Source organism: Engystomops pustulosus, chromosome 10 (assembly GCF_040894005.1).
Source record: "Engystomops pustulosus chromosome 10, aEngPut4.maternal, whole genome shotgun sequence".
NCBI lineage: Eukaryota > Metazoa > Chordata > Amphibia > Anura > Leptodactylidae > Engystomops > Engystomops pustulosus.
Window position 1 is genome coordinate 22,289,429 of NC_092420.1, and position 18,228 is coordinate 22,307,656.

The 18,228-nt window shown below is 46.1% G+C and overlaps 1 protein-coding gene across 5 annotated transcripts in view; it reads right to left on the reverse strand.

Annotated features, from left to right (window-relative positions):
• The window catches only part of CCDC66 (coiled-coil domain containing 66), a 46,047-nt gene that overhangs the window by 22,457 nt on the left and 5,362 nt on the right, over positions 1-18,228 (reverse strand). For 4 of the 5 annotated variants that reach the window (XM_072128946.1, XM_072128943.1, XM_072128945.1 and 1 more), the window contains exons 1-4: positions 7,196-7,394; positions 1,170-1,234; positions 1,049-1,074; positions 560-968 (exon numbers count right to left, since the gene is read on the reverse strand). In XM_072128946.1, the coding sequence (XP_071985047.1) occupies positions 560-968; positions 1,049-1,074; positions 1,170-1,234; positions 7,196-7,206 (511 nt within the window). In that variant the 5' untranslated portion in view covers positions 7,207-7,394. Of the gene's footprint in view, positions 1-559; positions 969-1,048; positions 1,075-1,169; positions 1,235-7,195; positions 7,395-18,228 lie in introns of those variants that run through there. The other variant, XM_072128944.1, reaches the window with a different exon arrangement.

Below are 18,228 nucleotides of genomic sequence, written 5' to 3' on the forward strand. Positions count from 1 at the left end.
AGGATCGCGGCGATACGGGTGGGGATTTTTCCCTCTCCTCCAGGCACATGGACTGTGGTGATATTATTTGTATTTATTCATGTCATGTATTATGTTACCTCTTATTAATATATTTGTGTTAGATGTAAGCATATCTATCTGCATTTTTGTCCTGGCCCATATTTAGCCTCATTTATAGGCATTTGTGAGGGGAGTACACTGCAAATTTTGCACAGTGTAATTGTGACGCACATTTGGTTGTGCATTTTTTTATGTGGTTTTAAAGTATACCAATGAAATATTTGGATTTTATTTTTCATTTTTGATGATTGAGCTTGGTTTATGACACTGGATCTGTAGTCTTAAGAGTTGTTACATATTGTTTACCAATGTTTTACCACATTTATGGCAACATTGTGAGGAGGCACAAGCTTGTTGACAGGATTCTAGAATAGGAGGACATCTAGACATCCCCATATATGCACAAAGTGAGCAGCACTTGGGGAGTTACATACATGCTGGCAAAAGGAATACAAGAAGCGATGCACATTTCCTACATGGAGATACATAAGAGGTTTACCTCTGTCCGGTGTTTGGTCGGTTGTCTCAGGATTGTTACTGTGATTGATGGTCCTTAGAATTTGGTGGAATTGCTCCTGGGTCAGACAGACCAGACTCTCCCGCAGCTCCTCAGCAGAGATTGGCGGCTTCTGTTGTCTCTGCTTTGGCACATTAGATATCTTTTTGGGCAGCGGCTTCCCCCTCCCGGCATCCGGCCTTGTTTGTTGCACGTTTTGGTCATGATGTTTGTTTTCGAGTTCCTTGAGCACGTTGGCGGGAGGTTTACCAGCGGGCGCTCCTCCAACCGCAGATCTGCCTTTCAGCGCCGGCTGCTCTGCCTTGGCATTGCCGTTCTGTACCACCTGCAGGGCCTGAGCCGGAGTCTTTCCTTTCAGCGTAGCTTTGTGTGCCCGTCCCTTGTTACCAACCTGCCAAAATAAAAAGTCATTCGGTGAAAGCCGTCAAGAAGCAGGAGGTAAACAGATCCGTGTAAATTACGGTACGTTACCTGTTTAACTGTCTTCTCTTGTACTCCTGGTCAAAAATAAAGTGAATAAATATAAATTTATATACAACTATAAACATATATCCAAGTCATTTGTAGAATTGAGGTAAAGACAACTTCTTACCATATGGAGCCAGGATAAGCTTGGGTTTTCCATTTAAAATCTGCGTTTCCAGCATTAATCCATCCCTGGAAAAGAAGGAACATAAATTATTACATAAAAGGCGAGAGGAGACCCGAGAATGAGCGGTGATCGTTTATAAATGCCTGGATCAATGCCGATAACAAATTCAGCAGTATCCCTCCCGATTTCGGCTGCAATGTGCTGCGGGGACCCATGCATCTATTATACAGTACTGGGCTATTCCTCTGTAACTTCTCCCGGGTGTTATCCTCCTATTCAGGAATCACCAACATCCTGCCCAGTGCCCCATACATCCTATAGGGAGTCCGCAGCCCGGGGCATATCAGCTTATGCAAAACTGCAACTCTCACAGTGTCAGCCCAGAAGAGGGAAAACTAATGAGCTCAAAAAGCCATCGAAGACGGTGGAGAGCGGCGGAGTCTTGCTCCGAGCTGCGGCGCTAATTAAACATATCCTGAGATAATGTCACTGCGCCTAAGAGAAGACACGTCCTAGTTTCCTAAACGGATCTCTATACTGATCAACTCGTCATGCCTTACATATCTATATACATAAGAGAAAACTGTGCTTTAACCCCTTCATATCCAGATTTTAAATTTTTTTAATGGAACACTCCAGTCACAACTGATTGTACCTTGAATTATACCTTGTGCAGGGCCTGAAGGGAGGAGCAGGACTCCAGGTTCTAGGAAAACAATGAAAATGAGTCCTGCTCCTCCCTTCAGGTCCTGCACCGGGCATTATTCACTGAATTGGCCAATACTGGAGTGTTTCTTTAATGGTCTGCATGCAAAGTCAGGTTATTTTTTGAATCCCTTTTTTTTTTTTTTTCTTTTACAGGATCAGTCGTGTTTTGAGGAACATAAAACTTACTGAATAACTACTAAAATGTTAAACAATTAAAGGGTTCCTATATTTTACCATCAGCCTAACATAGGCTCATCAATGATGTGACCCTAATAGTGCGCTCTCAGTACAACCAGTGGCTGTCATTGTCGTCAATGCTTGTGGCGATGGGGGATGCAGGGATTGGGTTAAAGCGAACCAGTCATCAGAAATTGGGCTAGCAGCTTCCAGATCATGTCTTTTATGGCCCAGTGTGGTGGCATCATCCAGAAAATCAACTTTTAAGTGAGGTGTAAATTGGTGTTATGAAGTCAAGGAGGCGGAGAGTTGAACACTGAAGTCAAGGTCTCCCTGCATCAGAAAGCCCTTTCACTGAACTTGTTGGTCCTGCATCCAAGGACATTAACCAGATCTCCTGAAGTCCGGCGCATGATGTTAATCACGGGGGAGTTGTTGTTTAGAGGAGAGGAGATCTTGACTTCTGTGTTAAACTCTCCACCTCCCTGACTTTATACAACCAGCTAACACCGAGCTCAAAGTTGATTATCTTGATGCTGCCACCACCATGAAAGAAACATGATCGAAAAGCTGTTCAGCTGGTTGACAACATAATGGTAATAGTTTAGTTAGCCAATTTCTGATGTAAGGTTCCCTTTAAGAACTGGGGTAGGGCCAAAAACAAGCAACTGTGGTCCGTCTGTGCCCAAATTGCAGCAACGAGAAGGAATTTTTTTTTTGGTACCATTTTTCAGTACCTATGGCTCAATAATCTTTTAAATATTTTGCATCACTTTTTTTTATTTTATAATCGCTTTATTGCCACATGAATAAAACAGAACAGCACCACAAATCACGGACATTTGTTGAAGTACATTAGAGACAACATCGTACATCATTATGTAATCATTCAGCATTCGGGAAGAATTCTCCACAAAAAAAAAAAAAAATTTGGCTCACCAGACGACAGATGATGACAGATAAGCAGCCGTGAACCATGTTTTAGGTGCTGAAACACTGCGCCATTGTTTTATTGAAACATCTTAAATAACATGCACAGGACATCGAGCTCAGGAATGCCGAACACTTTTACATACTGTGTGTGTGCCGCCATACTGTACAGTCTCCACGAGCCCTGGTGTGTGTGTGTGTGTGCCGCCATACTGTACAGTCTCCACGAGCCCTGACGCCCCAGTATGTGTGTGCCGCCATACTGTACAGTCTCCACGAGCCCTGGAGCACCAGTATGTGTGTGCCGCCATACTGTACAGTCTCCACGAGCCCTGGAGCACCAGTATGTGTGTGCCGCCATACTGTACAGTCTCCACGAGCCCTGGCACCCCGGTGTGTGTGTGCCACATACTGTACTGTCTCTATGCGTGTGCCACCATACTGTACAGTCTCCACGAGCCCTGGTGTGTGTGTGTGTGTGTGCCGCCATACTGTACAGTCTCCACGAGCCCTGACGCCCCAGTATGTGTGTGCCGCCATACTGTACAGTCTCCACGAGCCCTGGAGCACCAGTATGTGTGTGCCGGCATACTGTACAGTCTCCACGAGCCCTGGAGCACCAGTATGTGTGCCGCCATACTGTACAGTCTCCACGAGCCCTGGCACCCCAGTGTGTGTGTGTGTGCCACATACTGTACTGTCTATGCGTGTGCCACCATACTGTACAGTCTCCACGAACCCTGACGCCCCAGTATGTGTGTGCCGCCATACTGTACAGTCTCCACGAGCCCTGGCACCCCAGTGTGTGTGTGCCACCATACTGTACAGTCTTCACGAGCCCCAGTATGTATGTGCCACCATACTGTACAGTCTCCACGAGTCCTGGCGCCCCCAGTATGTGTGTGCCGCCATACTGTACAGACTCCATGAGCCCGTCTCCCCAGTATGTGTGCCGCCATACTGTACAGACTCCATGAGCCCGTCTCCCCAGTATGTGTGCCGCCATACTGTACAGACTCCATGAGCCCGTCTCCCCAGTATGTGTGCCGCCATACTGTACAGACTCCATGAGCCCGTCTCCCCAGTATGTGTGCCGCCATACTGTACAGACTCCATGAGCCCGTCTCCCCAGTGTGTGCCGCCATACTGTACAGACTCCATGAGCCCGTCTCCCCAGTATGTGTGTGCCGCCATACTGTACAGTCTCCACGAGCCCTGGCACCCCAGTGTGTGTGTGCCACATACTGTACTGTCTCTATGTGTGTGCCGCCATACTGTACAGTCTTCACGAGCCCTGTCGCCCCAGTATGTGTGCCGCCATACTGTACTTTCTGCACGAGCCCTGTAGCCCCAGTATGTGTGTGCCGCCATACTGTACAGTCTCCACGAGCCCTGGAGCACCAGTATGTGTGTGCCGCCATACTGTACAGTCTTCACGAGCCCCAGTATGTATGTGCCACCATACTGTACTGTTTCCACGAGCCCAGTCGCCCCAGTATGTGTGTGCCGCCATACCGTACAGTCTCCACGAGCCCTGGCGCCCCCAGTATGTGTGTGCCGCCATACCATACTGTCTCCATGCGCCCGTCGCCCCAGTGTGTGTGTGCCGCCATACTGTACAGACTCCATGAGCCCGTCTCCCCAGTATGTGTGCCGCCATACTGTACAGACTCCATGAGCCCGTCTCCCCAGTATGTGTGCCGCCATACTGTACAGACTCCATGAGCCCGTCTCCCCAGTGTGTGCCGCCATACTGTACAGACTCCATGAGCCCGTCTCCCCAGTGTGTGCCGCCATACTGTACAGACTCCACGAGCCCGTCTCCCCAGTGTGTGCCGCCATACTGTACAGACTCCACGAGCCCGTCTCCCCAGTATGTGTGTGCCGCCATACTGTACAGTCTCCACGAGCCCTGGCACCCCAGTGTGTGTGTGCCACATACTGTACTGTCTCTATGTGTGTGCCGCCATACTGTACAGTCTTCACGAGCCCTGTCGCCCCAGTATGTGTGCCGCCATACTGTACTTTCTGCACGAGCCCTGTAGCCCCAGTATGTGTGTGCCGCCATACTGTACAGTCTCCACGAGCCCTGGAGCACCAGTATGTGTGTGCCGCCATACTGTACAGTCTTCACGAGCCCCAGTATGTATGTGCCACCATACTGTACTGTTTCCACGAGCCCAGTCGCCCCAGTATGTGTGTGCCGCCATACCGTACAGTCTCCACGAGCCCTGGCGCCCCCAGTATGTGTGTGCCGCCATACCATACTGTCTCCATGCGCCCGTCGCCCCAGTGTGTGTGTGCCGCCATACTGTACAGACTCCATGAGCCCGTCTCCCCAGTATGTGTGTGCCGCCATACTGTACAGACTCCATGAGCCCGTCTCCCCAGTATGTGTGTGCCGCCATACTGTACAGACTCCATGAGCCCGTCTCCCCAGTATGTGTGTGCCGCCATACTGTACAGACTCCATGAGCCCGTCTCCCCAGTATGTGTGTGCCGCCATACTGTACAGACTCCATGAGCCCGTCTCCCCAGTATGTGTGTGCCGCCATACTGTACAGACTCCATGAGCCCGTCTCCCCAGTATGTGTGTGCCGCCATACTGTACAGACTCCATGAGCCCGTCTCCCCAGTATGTGTGTGCCGCCATACTGTACAGACTCCATGAGCCCGTCTCCCCAGTATGTGTGTGCCGCCATACTGTACAGACTCCATGAGCCCGTCTCCCCAGTATGTGTGTGCCGCCATACTGTACAGACTCCATGAGCCCGTCTCCCCAGTATGTGTGTGCCGCCATACTGTACAGACTCCATGAGCCCATCTCCCCAGTATGTGTGTGCCGCCATACTGTACAGACTCCATGAGCCCGTCTCCCCAGTATGTGTGTGCCGCCATACTGTACAGACTCCATGAGCCCGTCTCCCCAGTATGTGTGTGCCGCCATACTGTACAGACTCCATGAGCCCGTCTCCCCAGTATGTGTGTGCCGCCATACTGTACAGACTCCATGAGCCCGTCTCCCCAGTATGTGTGTGCCGCCATACTGTACAGACTCCATGAGCCCGTCTCCCCAGTATGTGTGTGCCGCCATACTGTACAGACTCCATGAGCCCGTCTCCCCAGTATGTGTGTGCCGCCATACTGTACAGACTCCATGAGCCCGTCTCCCCAGTATGTGTGTGCCGCCATACTGTACAGACTCCATGAGCCCGTCTCCCCAGTATGTGTGCCGCCATACTGTACAGACTCCATGAGCCCGTCTCCCCAGTATGTGTGCCGCCATACTGTACAGACTCCATGAGCCCGTCTCCCCAGTATGTGTGCCGCCATACTGTACAGACTCCATGAGCCCGTCTCCCCAGTATGTGTGTGCCGCCATACTGTACAGACTCCATGAGCCCGTCTCCCCAGTATGTGTGTGCCGCCATACTGTACAGACTCCATGAGCCCGTCTCCCCAGTATGTGTGTGCCACCATACTGTACAGTCTCCATGAGCCCGTCTCCCCAGTATGTGTGCCGCCATACTGTACAGTCTCCTCAAGCCCTGACACCATACTGTACTGTCTCCATGAGCCCGTCTCCCCAGTATGTGTGCCGCCATACTGTACAGACTCCATGAGCCCGTCTCCCTAGTATGTGTGCCGCCATACTGTACAGTCTCCTCAAGCCCTGACACCATACTGTACTGTCTCCATGAGCCCGTCTCCCCAGTATGTGTGTGCCGCCATACTGTACTGTCTCCATGAGCCCGTCTCCCCAGTATGTGTGTGCCGCCATACTGTACTGTGTCCATGAGCCCAGGCGCCCCCAATGGTCATTACACTACGGCGTGTGGGGTATTGCACAATATGGTGCACACCTACATCCGGATATCACACGGTTTGTATCAGGCAGTATATCTGTACTTAAACAAGGCAACTTTTCCAGCATATACATAGCAATAACATATATATTGGCGCACGTGCTGACCGTTACTTTCCCAGGACGTTGCCATCACCAGCGTCACGTTGCGATCACCTCCTTTAGCGCACAGGATATAACACAATGGCGTCTTTATGGGGAAGCGGACACGTATTTGCGCCATTGTGGCGTCTGCTGGTACATTGGGGGCTATATCATTATGGTTAGCAGTGTGTGTGGCCCACAGCACTACAGTCTTGTTACCAGGACAGAATGGCGGCTCCTATGCACGGGGCTGTGCGCTTACCCCAGGTTCATGGCTCCGCAGCTGTAGCCACTGTGTCAGCCTCCTCTCCGCTCTCAGCCCCCGGGCATCCTGAGCTCAGCACTTCCCGGACTCCCAGTGTGTACGTCGGTTGCTGCCACAGCTCAATCACGTCCTAACTCATTGGATCATAGGGCGACCAATCAACGCTCACGTTACTCGGTGGGTGACAGTTGGAGAAGCTAATGTGAGATGCCTCACCGGGTTGGCCGCGGGCTCGTTGCTCTCGTTGGTCCCGTCGGCGCCATCTTTGATGAGGGCGCGTTCTATAGCAACTCTATGGGAGTTACTGGAAGATGTTACATTGCGCTCTAAATGCTATTAAAACCGCGGCTAAGAACCGCAAAATAACAACTATGACAGGGAAAAAAAGCGAATTATATGCAGTGATAAAGTCAGGAAAGCATATTTTTAACCATTAAATGAACACCTTTCTTTAAGTGGTAACTTTTTTTTTAGATTTTTTAAAAATAATTTTCAGGTACTATATCTGTATAAGACCTGCTTATAAAAAAAACACCTGGATAAGATGATGAGTTAAAAGCTAAAGCAAGACGCCTCTGGAAGTGATTTGAGTATAAGTAATGTTGCGTTTCTAGGGGTCTATTCACACATCAAGGTTTTTCTCTGTTTGTTATCCGTGATATTCCAGGGACAAAGTACTCATTGTTTTAGTTGGTCCTTTTTGTGTGAGTATTCTATCCGTATCTCGTTTTTTTTACGTCCATGTGCCATTCATTCATCGTTTTTCCCAATGTTTTACATCAATTAGAAGGTAAAACACCGGTGTCATCAGTGACAAAAAAATTGACCAAACACAGATGTCTGCTATTATTGTTAGAGTTTAAAAAATAGGACACCCTGTTTTCCATGGGCCACGGATCAGTCTCACTTTTGCGACTTTTTGTGGTGTGCGACTTTTTAGTCCGAAATAGTAGCTCCCAAAAGTAAGTCTGGGTCTAACATGCTCTGTTTTGGGACTTGTTGGGGCACATATACTTGCCCGGTCCTGACGCGAACCCGCGGTGCATGGTCCAACAAGGATTCGGGTCTGCCGCAATTCACTAAGATCATGCACCCGAGTTCCTGCAGTTGTGGCTGCTGCCCCGAGGTCCGCAGGAGTTCACCCTATTCTTCCTGGTGCATGTGAGTGCTTGATCCTGCGACACAATTCCTTTTTTAAATTTCGCTGTTTTTACGAATCCGTCGGGTTGTCTGACGGCCACGGCCCCTGATTTCTGTCGCATGCAGGCCGATGAGCCACAATTCGATCGCGTGCGCCAAAATCCGGAAATCAGTGGGAAACCCAACGAAAATGCGCTCTGTGGACCCTTAGTAAAGGTATAGCCCCACTAGGTGCAATATTGGGACAATTTCAGAGCCCAAAAGTCTCACAAGTTGAACAAACATCTGGGCTACAAAGATAAATTCGGCGCACTACATTTCATCTTGGCGGCACGTAACTTTTGTCCGCTGCTTGATTCTGCACTAAAAAGTCTCAAACTGCGAAAAGTCTCACAAAAAGTGGCACAAAAGAAAGCATTTGGAGTGATACATGTCTCTTAGTGTGCTGTCCTTGAAAATCTCGGATAGTGCAACATCCCCCACCGGGGCCTAGCCTTTTCTTGGGGCCTGGAGACAGCCAGGGCCCGCAGTACCTGAGTGGCTGGCGGTTGCGGCCTAGGCACGCTAGTGTCATGGTGCTTGGTATGGGGAACCAGAGGGCTGTCCTACAGCCTGGCAGGTCTCCAGCAGGGTGGTGTTGGCAAGAAATGATGAGGGAGAGGCTGCTATAGCGGTTCTCCCTGGGGCAACCCTTTGGGGTCTGGAGTATGAGTCCCTGTGTAGTGGATAGGGTGCCCGTGATGGTGACAGCCGTAGTAGCAGGGACCAGACGGAGGCAGACGTTGAACAAAAATAACTTACAGTTCTTTATTGGAACCGGCAGGAACAGTAGCAACGTGCCTTGACAGAATGGTAGAATGCTGGAGATGCAGTTGGAGGAAGCCGCAGGATGGAGATCATCAGCCTGGATGCAATAGGCAGGCTGGAAGATAGCTGTGTCCCGGAAGGATGCTTCAGCTTGTCCTGGGTTGCTTCAGATATCACCCTTGAAGGTAGGATGATACCCCTTTCCTCACTGACTAACTCACTACACTCAGGCAGGGAGCTGGGCTCACCTGCTCTGGTCTGTCTTCCTGTCTCACTAGACTAGACTGCTCTCCAGAAGTTTCCTGACCAGGGGTTTTGTTACTCCCACTGGTCAGGTGGTGGCTACTCCTCCAATTACATCTCAGCTCACAGAAACAAAGTATAACACATGTGATTGGTTGCTGGAATAACATCACAGAAAACAATTAACTCCTGTCTTACCAGGCAGGCTCTACCACTGCAGTGCTCATCTGTGTTATGTAGTGACCTGCTGTGGGGTTGATCAGACCCTTCACAGGCTGCATGCTACATGGTGGGACGTATTCGCAACAACCACTCTGCCTTGCATCGGCGAGGGTGTTGCAATAGCATACTGAGAAAAATGTGTAGTGTGTAAATAAGACCTAAGTTTGTGCAATAGGAGGGAATAAAATCAAATATGGTTACTATAGCTGAATAGATCTCTGCTGTAGATATTAGTGGAAAAGAGCAATGAAAAGTAAAGCAAATGTATTTTTCAACCCTTCTCATAAAACAAAGCTTTTTTGGCTGGGAGAGCCATGAACACCAAATATTTTAAAATGTAATTCTGTGAGAGGCATACAATAGGCACATGCCTTCCAGTAGATAAGTAGCCACAGCACATGTCCCCCAGTAGATAGGTAGCCACAGCACATGCCCCCCAGTAGATAGGTGGCCCCAAGACATGGCCCCGAGTAAATATGTAGCCACTGCACATGCCCCCCAGTAAATAGGTAGCCACAGAACATGCCACCAGTAGATAGGTAGCCCCAGTTGGTACCCCCAGTAGATAGGTAGCCCCAGTACACGCCCCCAGTAAATAGATAGCAACATCACATGCCCCCCAGTAAATAGGTAGCCGCAGCACATGCACCCAAATAGACAGCTAGCCCCAGCACATGCCCCCAAGTAGATAGGTAGCCACAGAATATGCCCCCAAGTATATTAGTAATCACGGCACTTGCGCCCCAGTAGATAGGTAGCACCATCACATGCCTGCTAGTAAATAGGTAGTCACAGCACATGCTCCCCAGTGGTTAGGTAGTCACAGCACATGCTCCCCAGTAGTTAGGTAGTCACAGCACATGCTCCCCAGTAGTTAGGTAGTCACAGTACATGCTCCCCAATAGATAGGTAGCCCCATCACATGCCCCTAGGCCCCAATAGATAGGTAGCTCCAGCACATACCCCCAGTAAATAGGTAGTCAGAGAAAAAAAAAGGGAATACTCACCTATCTGCTCTCCCTTCAGCGGCTTCACATCCCGCGCTCTTCTCTATGACCCAGGCGCCGCTGCCATCATTGCTTAGGCAATGGTGCCTGGGTCATAGGGAAGAGTGGATGCTGCTCTACTCTGACACAAGCGCTGTCACCTAAGCAATGGTGCGGCGATGGCACCTTGGTCACACAAAGGAGGTAACATCCCTACCTGCATCCAGTTATCATCACTGTGTGTGTCTTAAATTTGTCTAAGGCCCGTTCCACACTTGCGAGTGTGATGCGATGAACTCGCATCACACTCGCAACGCATGCTGCCGGGAACGCACGGCCCGAACGCTGCACCGCGGGAGTGAACTCAGCATGTCAGATGCTGCCATCAAAAGAGCCACATATGGCTTCCGAGCCATAGGTCCCCTACCCCTGGGTTAAAGTGTCCTTTATTGAATAGAATTGCAATTTCTCATTAAAATGTAAGATAATTTGAGTTCCCTTCAGTAAAATTAATTGTTGATTTTTTTTTTTAAATGTAAGAGAATTACTTGTTCTCTTCTTACTTTACTCAAATTGCAATCAGAGTGAAAGTTTTCGAGCAAGACCTTGCTTCAAGGGACAGAGGGAATTTTTCGGCTGCATGTAACATTTATTCCAGTTTGACCCCTGGAAGTTTAGTTTTATATTGCAAAGTGTTAATTTACCCAGGAGGGATCTGAACATTTCTTTTAGAGACAATGGGGCACATTTACTTACAAAGTCACTAGAGTTCACTAAAAGTGTTATTATGTCTATAATTCAGCATGTGTCAATTCACGGAGATCGTGCATGTGTCGCTTTTTCGCTCAGCTCCAACAGTGTTCACCATCTTTTTTGAGATGCATCTTTAACAAACGGTGCGCGACACAATTTGCAATTTAAATACCACGCTCAGTCCAAATAAGTCGGACCATCCGATGGCACTTTCCCTAATTTGTTTCGCATGGAAACCAGCGCAGTTGCACCACAAACGGGTCGTGTGCCACACAAACCCTGGGTACACTCTTCTTAAATACCTGTGCAAACCATTTTGGCCATGAAGAACCATTATAGAATGTAACAACAGTGTGGGGCAGTTTTACTTACCCGGTCCCATTGCGATCCCGTGGTGCGTTGTCCGACGAGGATTCGGGTCCAGCGCGATTCACGAACATAGTGCGTCCGAGTTTCTGCATGTGTCGCTGCTGCACCAAGGTCCGCCGGAGTTCACCTTCTTCCTGGTGCATGTGAGTGCTTGATCTTGCGACACATTTCCTTTTTTTAAATTCCGCGGTTTGTCCGAATGTGTAAGGTTGTCCGACGGCCATGCCCCCGATTTCTGTGCAAGCCAATGCGCCACAATCCGATTGCGTGCGCCAAAAACCCAGGGCAATTCAGGGCAAAAGAGAAATATTTGGGAAACCCGACGAAAGTGCGGCGTTAGGACCCTTAGTTAATGAGCCCCTGTATTATAAATGTGCCCCCAGGTGTTTTGTCATCTCAATTTTGCTAATTATCCATCTTTTGGGGGGTTTTCTTAGTGGCTGCAGCATTCACTATTGGAGGACAATGCGATGTCCACGGGCAAAGTTGTTGTGTGAATTTTTCCTTGGGCTTGAATCACACATGCAGTTTATTAATTATAAGATGTAATCCTGCCATGAGACACTGTGGGGCAGATTCATTAGGACTGGTGTTTATAAAGCCAGTCCTGAAACTTCTTTCACTGGTGCAGGTGAATATGGGCTCAAACTCCGCCAGTTCCGATCTTTAGACCAGATCTGAACTGTCTGTTGCTATAGTCAGCGCTGGAGACTATAGTAATTGTGATGGGCCAGGTGGGAGAGGGAGATTCATATGGTTTCTCCGTAATGAATATCCCATTGTGTATTTGGCTTCAGCCAGATAGAAACTTTTTCACTTTAAAACTTCTTCTGCCGTAGATATAGATATTCTCCAGCAGGGGGCAGCATAGCGGCACATACCTGTTTCTTCTATCTTCCATGTGAATAAGGTGATAATTATTTTGAAGGCCAAATAGAGAAATCCTTCTTAATGTCAACAGGTATTTTATTGTAGCTGGAGACTCATCTGTATATGAAAGCACATACTTTATCTGAGATGATGAAAGAAGTCTATGATTTCATTATGTACTAAGCAGCGGGTAATGAATTGAGGTTTTATGATTAATATATGAACTCAAGGTAACTTGTGATTTCTGCTAAAACAGTGTTCAAGGAGGGAAAACTAAAGGCTTCAGGACTTTTTATGTGTTTTTTTTAAATCATATATTAGAGCTTGCCCCTATAGGCCCCATAAGAGGCTGTGATGGATGTCAATGGACATTTCCAGACTATTGTTTCTATGGGTCATGTGGCTGCTGTATAGCATATGACTACATGCTGTTAAAGGGAGTCTTCCTGCAGTTCCCACCTTGCAGACAGTGTCAGGTATTGCCCAGGAGATCTGTGTTACATCTTTGTAAGTTGTTAGTAGCAGAAGTACTTTGAAAAAAAAATATATATATATATTCCAGGATTGTACCTGGACTTAGTGCACTACTGTCCTGTGAAATCTCTGCCTGGTAGTGAAGTGTCGGTCGCGAACAATGTGAGCTGATGGCTCACCATGCCCCCTTTAACCTATAACAATCGGGTTAAAAGTGGAGTGGTGTTGGGTGACTGACTGGCCTGCGGCTCCCTATTATATATTTAATAGGGAGACATTCAGGAGCCAGAAGAGTTGACTCTTCTTAGTAAGCGGAGCCTAATTAGCCAGCTCACTAAGAAGAGCCGGAATTCCCATCACTACTGCCTGGAGGTGCTAACCAGTCCCTCCCCTCTGCTCTGAGCAACTGCTCTAAGAGCCTATTACAGCTTATTCTCATAGCACATTGGGTGGGGGTGTGCAATGTGGAAATAGATAAGTAGTTATATAGATAGATAGATAGATAGATAGATAGATAGATAGATAGATAGATAGATAGATAGATAGATAGATAGATAGATATGAGATAGATAGATATAAGATAGATAAATGAAAAAAACCCCAAAGGATTCAAAAACAAAAGATGGGTCACCTTATTCCCATAGTGCACCCATGTTGAGGATTAATCAGTTCCTGGATGTGCACCCACTTCTATTGACTGGTGCAGCTTGTTTTATTAACCCCTTAAGGACGGAGGGTTTTCCGGCTCATTTCTCGCTCTCCAACTTCAAAAATCCATAACTTTTTCATTTTTACGTGTACAGACCTGTGTGGGGGCTTATTTTGTGCGTAACAAATTTTACTTTCCCGTAATGTTATTTATTTTAACATGCCGTGTACTGCGAAGCTGAAAAAAAATTCCAAATGTGGAAAAATTGAAAAAAAACAGCACGTGCGTCACGTTCTTGTGGGCTCAGTTTTTACGACTTTCACTCTTCGCTCCAAATAACACGCCTACTTTATTCTTTGGTTCGGTGCGATCGCGGTGATACCAAATTTATATAGGTTTTATTGTGTTTTAATACATTTTCAAAAATTAAACGAATGTGTACAAAAAAGAAAAAAAATTTTTTGCCATCTTCTGACGCTAATAACTTTTTCATACTTTGGCGCACGGAAATGTGTGAGGGGTCATTTTTTGCGAAATGAGGCGACGTTTTCATTGCTACCATTTTGAGGTCTGTGCGACATTTTGATCATTTTTTATTTCATTTTTTATGTTATGTAAAAAGGTGTAAAAGTCGCATTTCGGACATTTGGGCGCCATTTCCCGCCTCGGAAGTCACCGCCGGCCGTAACCGTTTTTATATTTTGATAGATCGGACATTTTGGGACGCGGCGATACCTAATATGTCTGTGATTTTTACTGTTTGTTATGTTTTATATCCGTTCTAGGGAAAGGGGGGTGATTTGAACTTTTAATATTTTATTAATTTTTTTTATTTTTTAAACTTTTTTTTTTCTTTTTTTTTTCACTATTTTTTAGACCATCTAGGGTACAATAACCCTAGATGATCAGATCGCTCCTACCATATACTGCAATACTACAGTATTGCAATATATGGCGTTTTTGCAGGTCTTACATTACAATGAGCCACTGGCTCATTGTAACGAACCTGCATAAACCATGTAGCCTCGTGTCAAGAGAAGACCCGAGGCTACCATGGTAACCGATCGCCGCCCCCCGATGACGTTCGGGGGCGTGGCGATCGAAAAAAAGATGGCGGCGCCAACGTTTAGAGGGTTAATAGCCGCGATCGGTGCAAGCACCGACCGCGGTTATTAGCGGTGGGGGTTTTGTGCAAAATGCAAAAACCCCCACCTTTGTATGAAGAGGACTCAGCCCGTGAGCCCTCTTCATACATCCCTTATACCTCTGCGCCGTAGAGCTACGGCGCAGAGCGTTAAGGGGTTAATAATAGATACATACATAATAGAAATATTTGTAATTCCTGGCATAGGGGTCTTTTGCCTAGTGGGCATGGAGCGGTACAAAGGGGTTCCGGTGTTGCCCGAGGGGCGGGGTTGAGTGCCATTGCTTGATAAATGTGCCCCGCCCTGGGCAAACCTTGACTCCTCTGCAGTCTATATGCAATATACTGTATTTATCATCTCTATTACAATCCGATGACTTTATCCCGCAATATTTGTGTAACATTAGAGTAAAGCCTCTAATGCTGAGAACAAGGTTTGTCAGTGTCCTTGCTTTAAGGAAGTTCAGTGTCACTCGCATTCTGCGTTTCCTATCAGATCTAAGAAGTGAGATTAGCAGGATCTTCAGCAAAGCAAATCTATATTTCATGCACAGATTAGAGACAGAAAGCTATTTTCATACTAAGTCATGTTCAAGGGAAGTGGGAGAGAGAAGGTTTCTGCTGACATTAAACCGGCAGATCTCCGAGGGAAAGGATGATCTTTGCATTAATTACCCATTTATATGCCTCCTGCTCTCGCTGATATTCCATGTCCTGCCTGCAGAACAAAGAACCCATGTGCACCTGTCATACATCCTGATTCCATGAATTCCTTATACAGGCAGTTCCCAGGTTATGTACAGTATGTAAGTGGGAACTGCATATTTTATAATTGTAACCCCAGCCAAAAATGTTTTGGTCTCTTTGACTATTGTAAACAAAATGTTGAAAACAAGAATAAACAATAAAGCTTAAAAGGGGGTATTCCGGAAATATGAACATCTGATACAAAAACCCATAATGCTATAAATAAATGAATGTAACGCAACTCAATATCATTAGTTATAAAATGGATCTTAAATAGTTTGATTTTATAGTTCACAAAATTTTATGGCCTCTCTAAAGTAGATGTAGAAACTACAAGTCCCATGATCCTTTAGTTCTCAGTAACTCCTCCTCCCAGGCAGGTGCAGGACATGTGATGTGGACATGTGACCAGCATCCATCTTCTGTCCAGTGTCTTCTCCACGCAGAGGAAATTAACAGACTGATTAAAGGGCCGGTAGCATTTTAATTCTTCATTACAGTCTATGTCAGCAGCATTTTTCTGCTGAGGGGAACAAAATTTTAAATAACAACTTATTACATATTAGCTTATATTTTATTGACTCATTTGCAAATTAATTATGCTGATTCCTGGAATACCCCTTTAATTGCAGACACCTTTGAAAACTCTTATAGCTGATCATTGTAGCCTGGGACTGAAGTACAGTAAATTACCAACATACAGAGGACCATTTGTAACTAGGGGTCGTCTGTAAGTCGGGGACTGCCTGTATATATAAATCTATAGTCCAGGGACTTATGTTTTAGTGTTTCCAAGGATTTCACCCTTTTATTACGCACTCTTCAACCCCTAAAGGACACAGCCCTTTTTTGGTTTTGCGTTTCCATTTCTCACTTCCTACCTCAAAATTTCATTTTTTTAAACTTTTACCACATAGAGAGCTGTATAAAGGCCTGTAACGATTTGTACCTCCTAGTGACAGCATTAAAAATTCCATACCATTTACTGGGAAGCTGGAAAAAAAATCCAAATGCAGTGAAATTGACAAAAAATACACATTTGCACCATTTTTGAGCCCAGTGTTTTCGGCTTTCACTGAATGATCCAAATCATCGGTTTAATTATGTTTTTGTAGATTTAAACAAATCAAAATCTTTTGTACAAATTAAAAAAAATCTTCATTTTGCCACATTCTGAGAACAATAACTTTATTATACTTCAGTGTACGGAGCTGTGTAAGGCTTCATTTTTTCACTTTTTCATTACTACCATTATGGGGACTATACAACTTTTTGATCGCTTTATTAAAATTTTTATGTCTCGCAAAATGGCAATAAAGTGTCGTTTCGGATATTTGGGCGCTATTTTCTGTTGTGGGGTACATGGGAATAACTGTTTTTAAACATTGATAGATCAGGACTTTTGGGACATGACCATACCTAACATGTTTTTTTATCTTTATCAGTTCTAGGGAAAGGCGTGTGATTTGAACTTTTAGGTTTTTTTTTTTTTACTTTTACATTTTTTTTTACTATTTTTTAAGCCCCCTAGAGAACTTTAACCCTAGGTTGTCTAATTGATCCTACCATATACTGCTATACAACAGTATATTAGTATATGGGTATTTTGCATATGATCTGTTACAATGTGCCACTGGCACATTGTAACAGAACTTCAGAAATGACAAGTCATTATGCAGCAAACACCCAGTTTGTAGGAAGAGGGCTCAGTCCAAGAGCCCTCTGCCACACTATCAACGGGGAACGTCGTGTTGTGGCAAGGGGTTAATGGCAAAAAAGTTAGAGTATTAAGCAGTGAAGTTTATTGGTTAAATGCCTTTAATTAATAAAGGGGTTGTTTAGCCAAATATAAATTTTACTACTTCCTGATTTTTTTGGAATTGTCTTTCAAAACAGGCACTTGGTTCCTCTGGATTGTCAGGCTCAGAGTTTGTGGATCATCTGAACCACTGCGGATGATGACACAAGCCACTACCTGGGACCGAAGTCTAAGTGGCAACGGTTTTCACTAGAGACAAGCAAGGATGACCAATCAAGTTTAGCTACTGCCGACACACCATAAACATAAATGTACAAACCACAAGCAAAAACCAGTGTGTCATAGGGCAAAGTACAAAAAAGTAGAAACAATCTTTATTGGGTTACCACAGATAATATACAAGACAAACTCATGATTAAAATCAATTAAAAAGTACAAAGTACATACAAAAAAATGCCAGGTTGGTTACACGGGTAAGTATACACCAACAACACCCCCTCACACACCAAATATAGTATTCCCAAGGATAACTTGTAAACACCTGACTGTGTGCTAGCTAGTCCCATAAATGGACAAAAGGATAAACATAATTAAAGTGCATGATATACAAAGGTGCATGGGTCCTGCATGAGGCCTAGATACATTACGCTGCAGATGGAACCATGGTGTTCCAATCGGTGGAGAAAAGATCACTGAGTGAGGTAACGGAATGAAGGTGGAGGGGGTGGAGGGCTCCCCACGCGTTCCGTCTCCTGCCCCTGAGGAAGTCTCCTAGCAGGAGACGGAACGCGTGGGGAGCCCTTCACCCCCTCCACCTTCATAGGCCTCATGCAGGACCCATGCACCTTTGTATATCATGCACTTTAA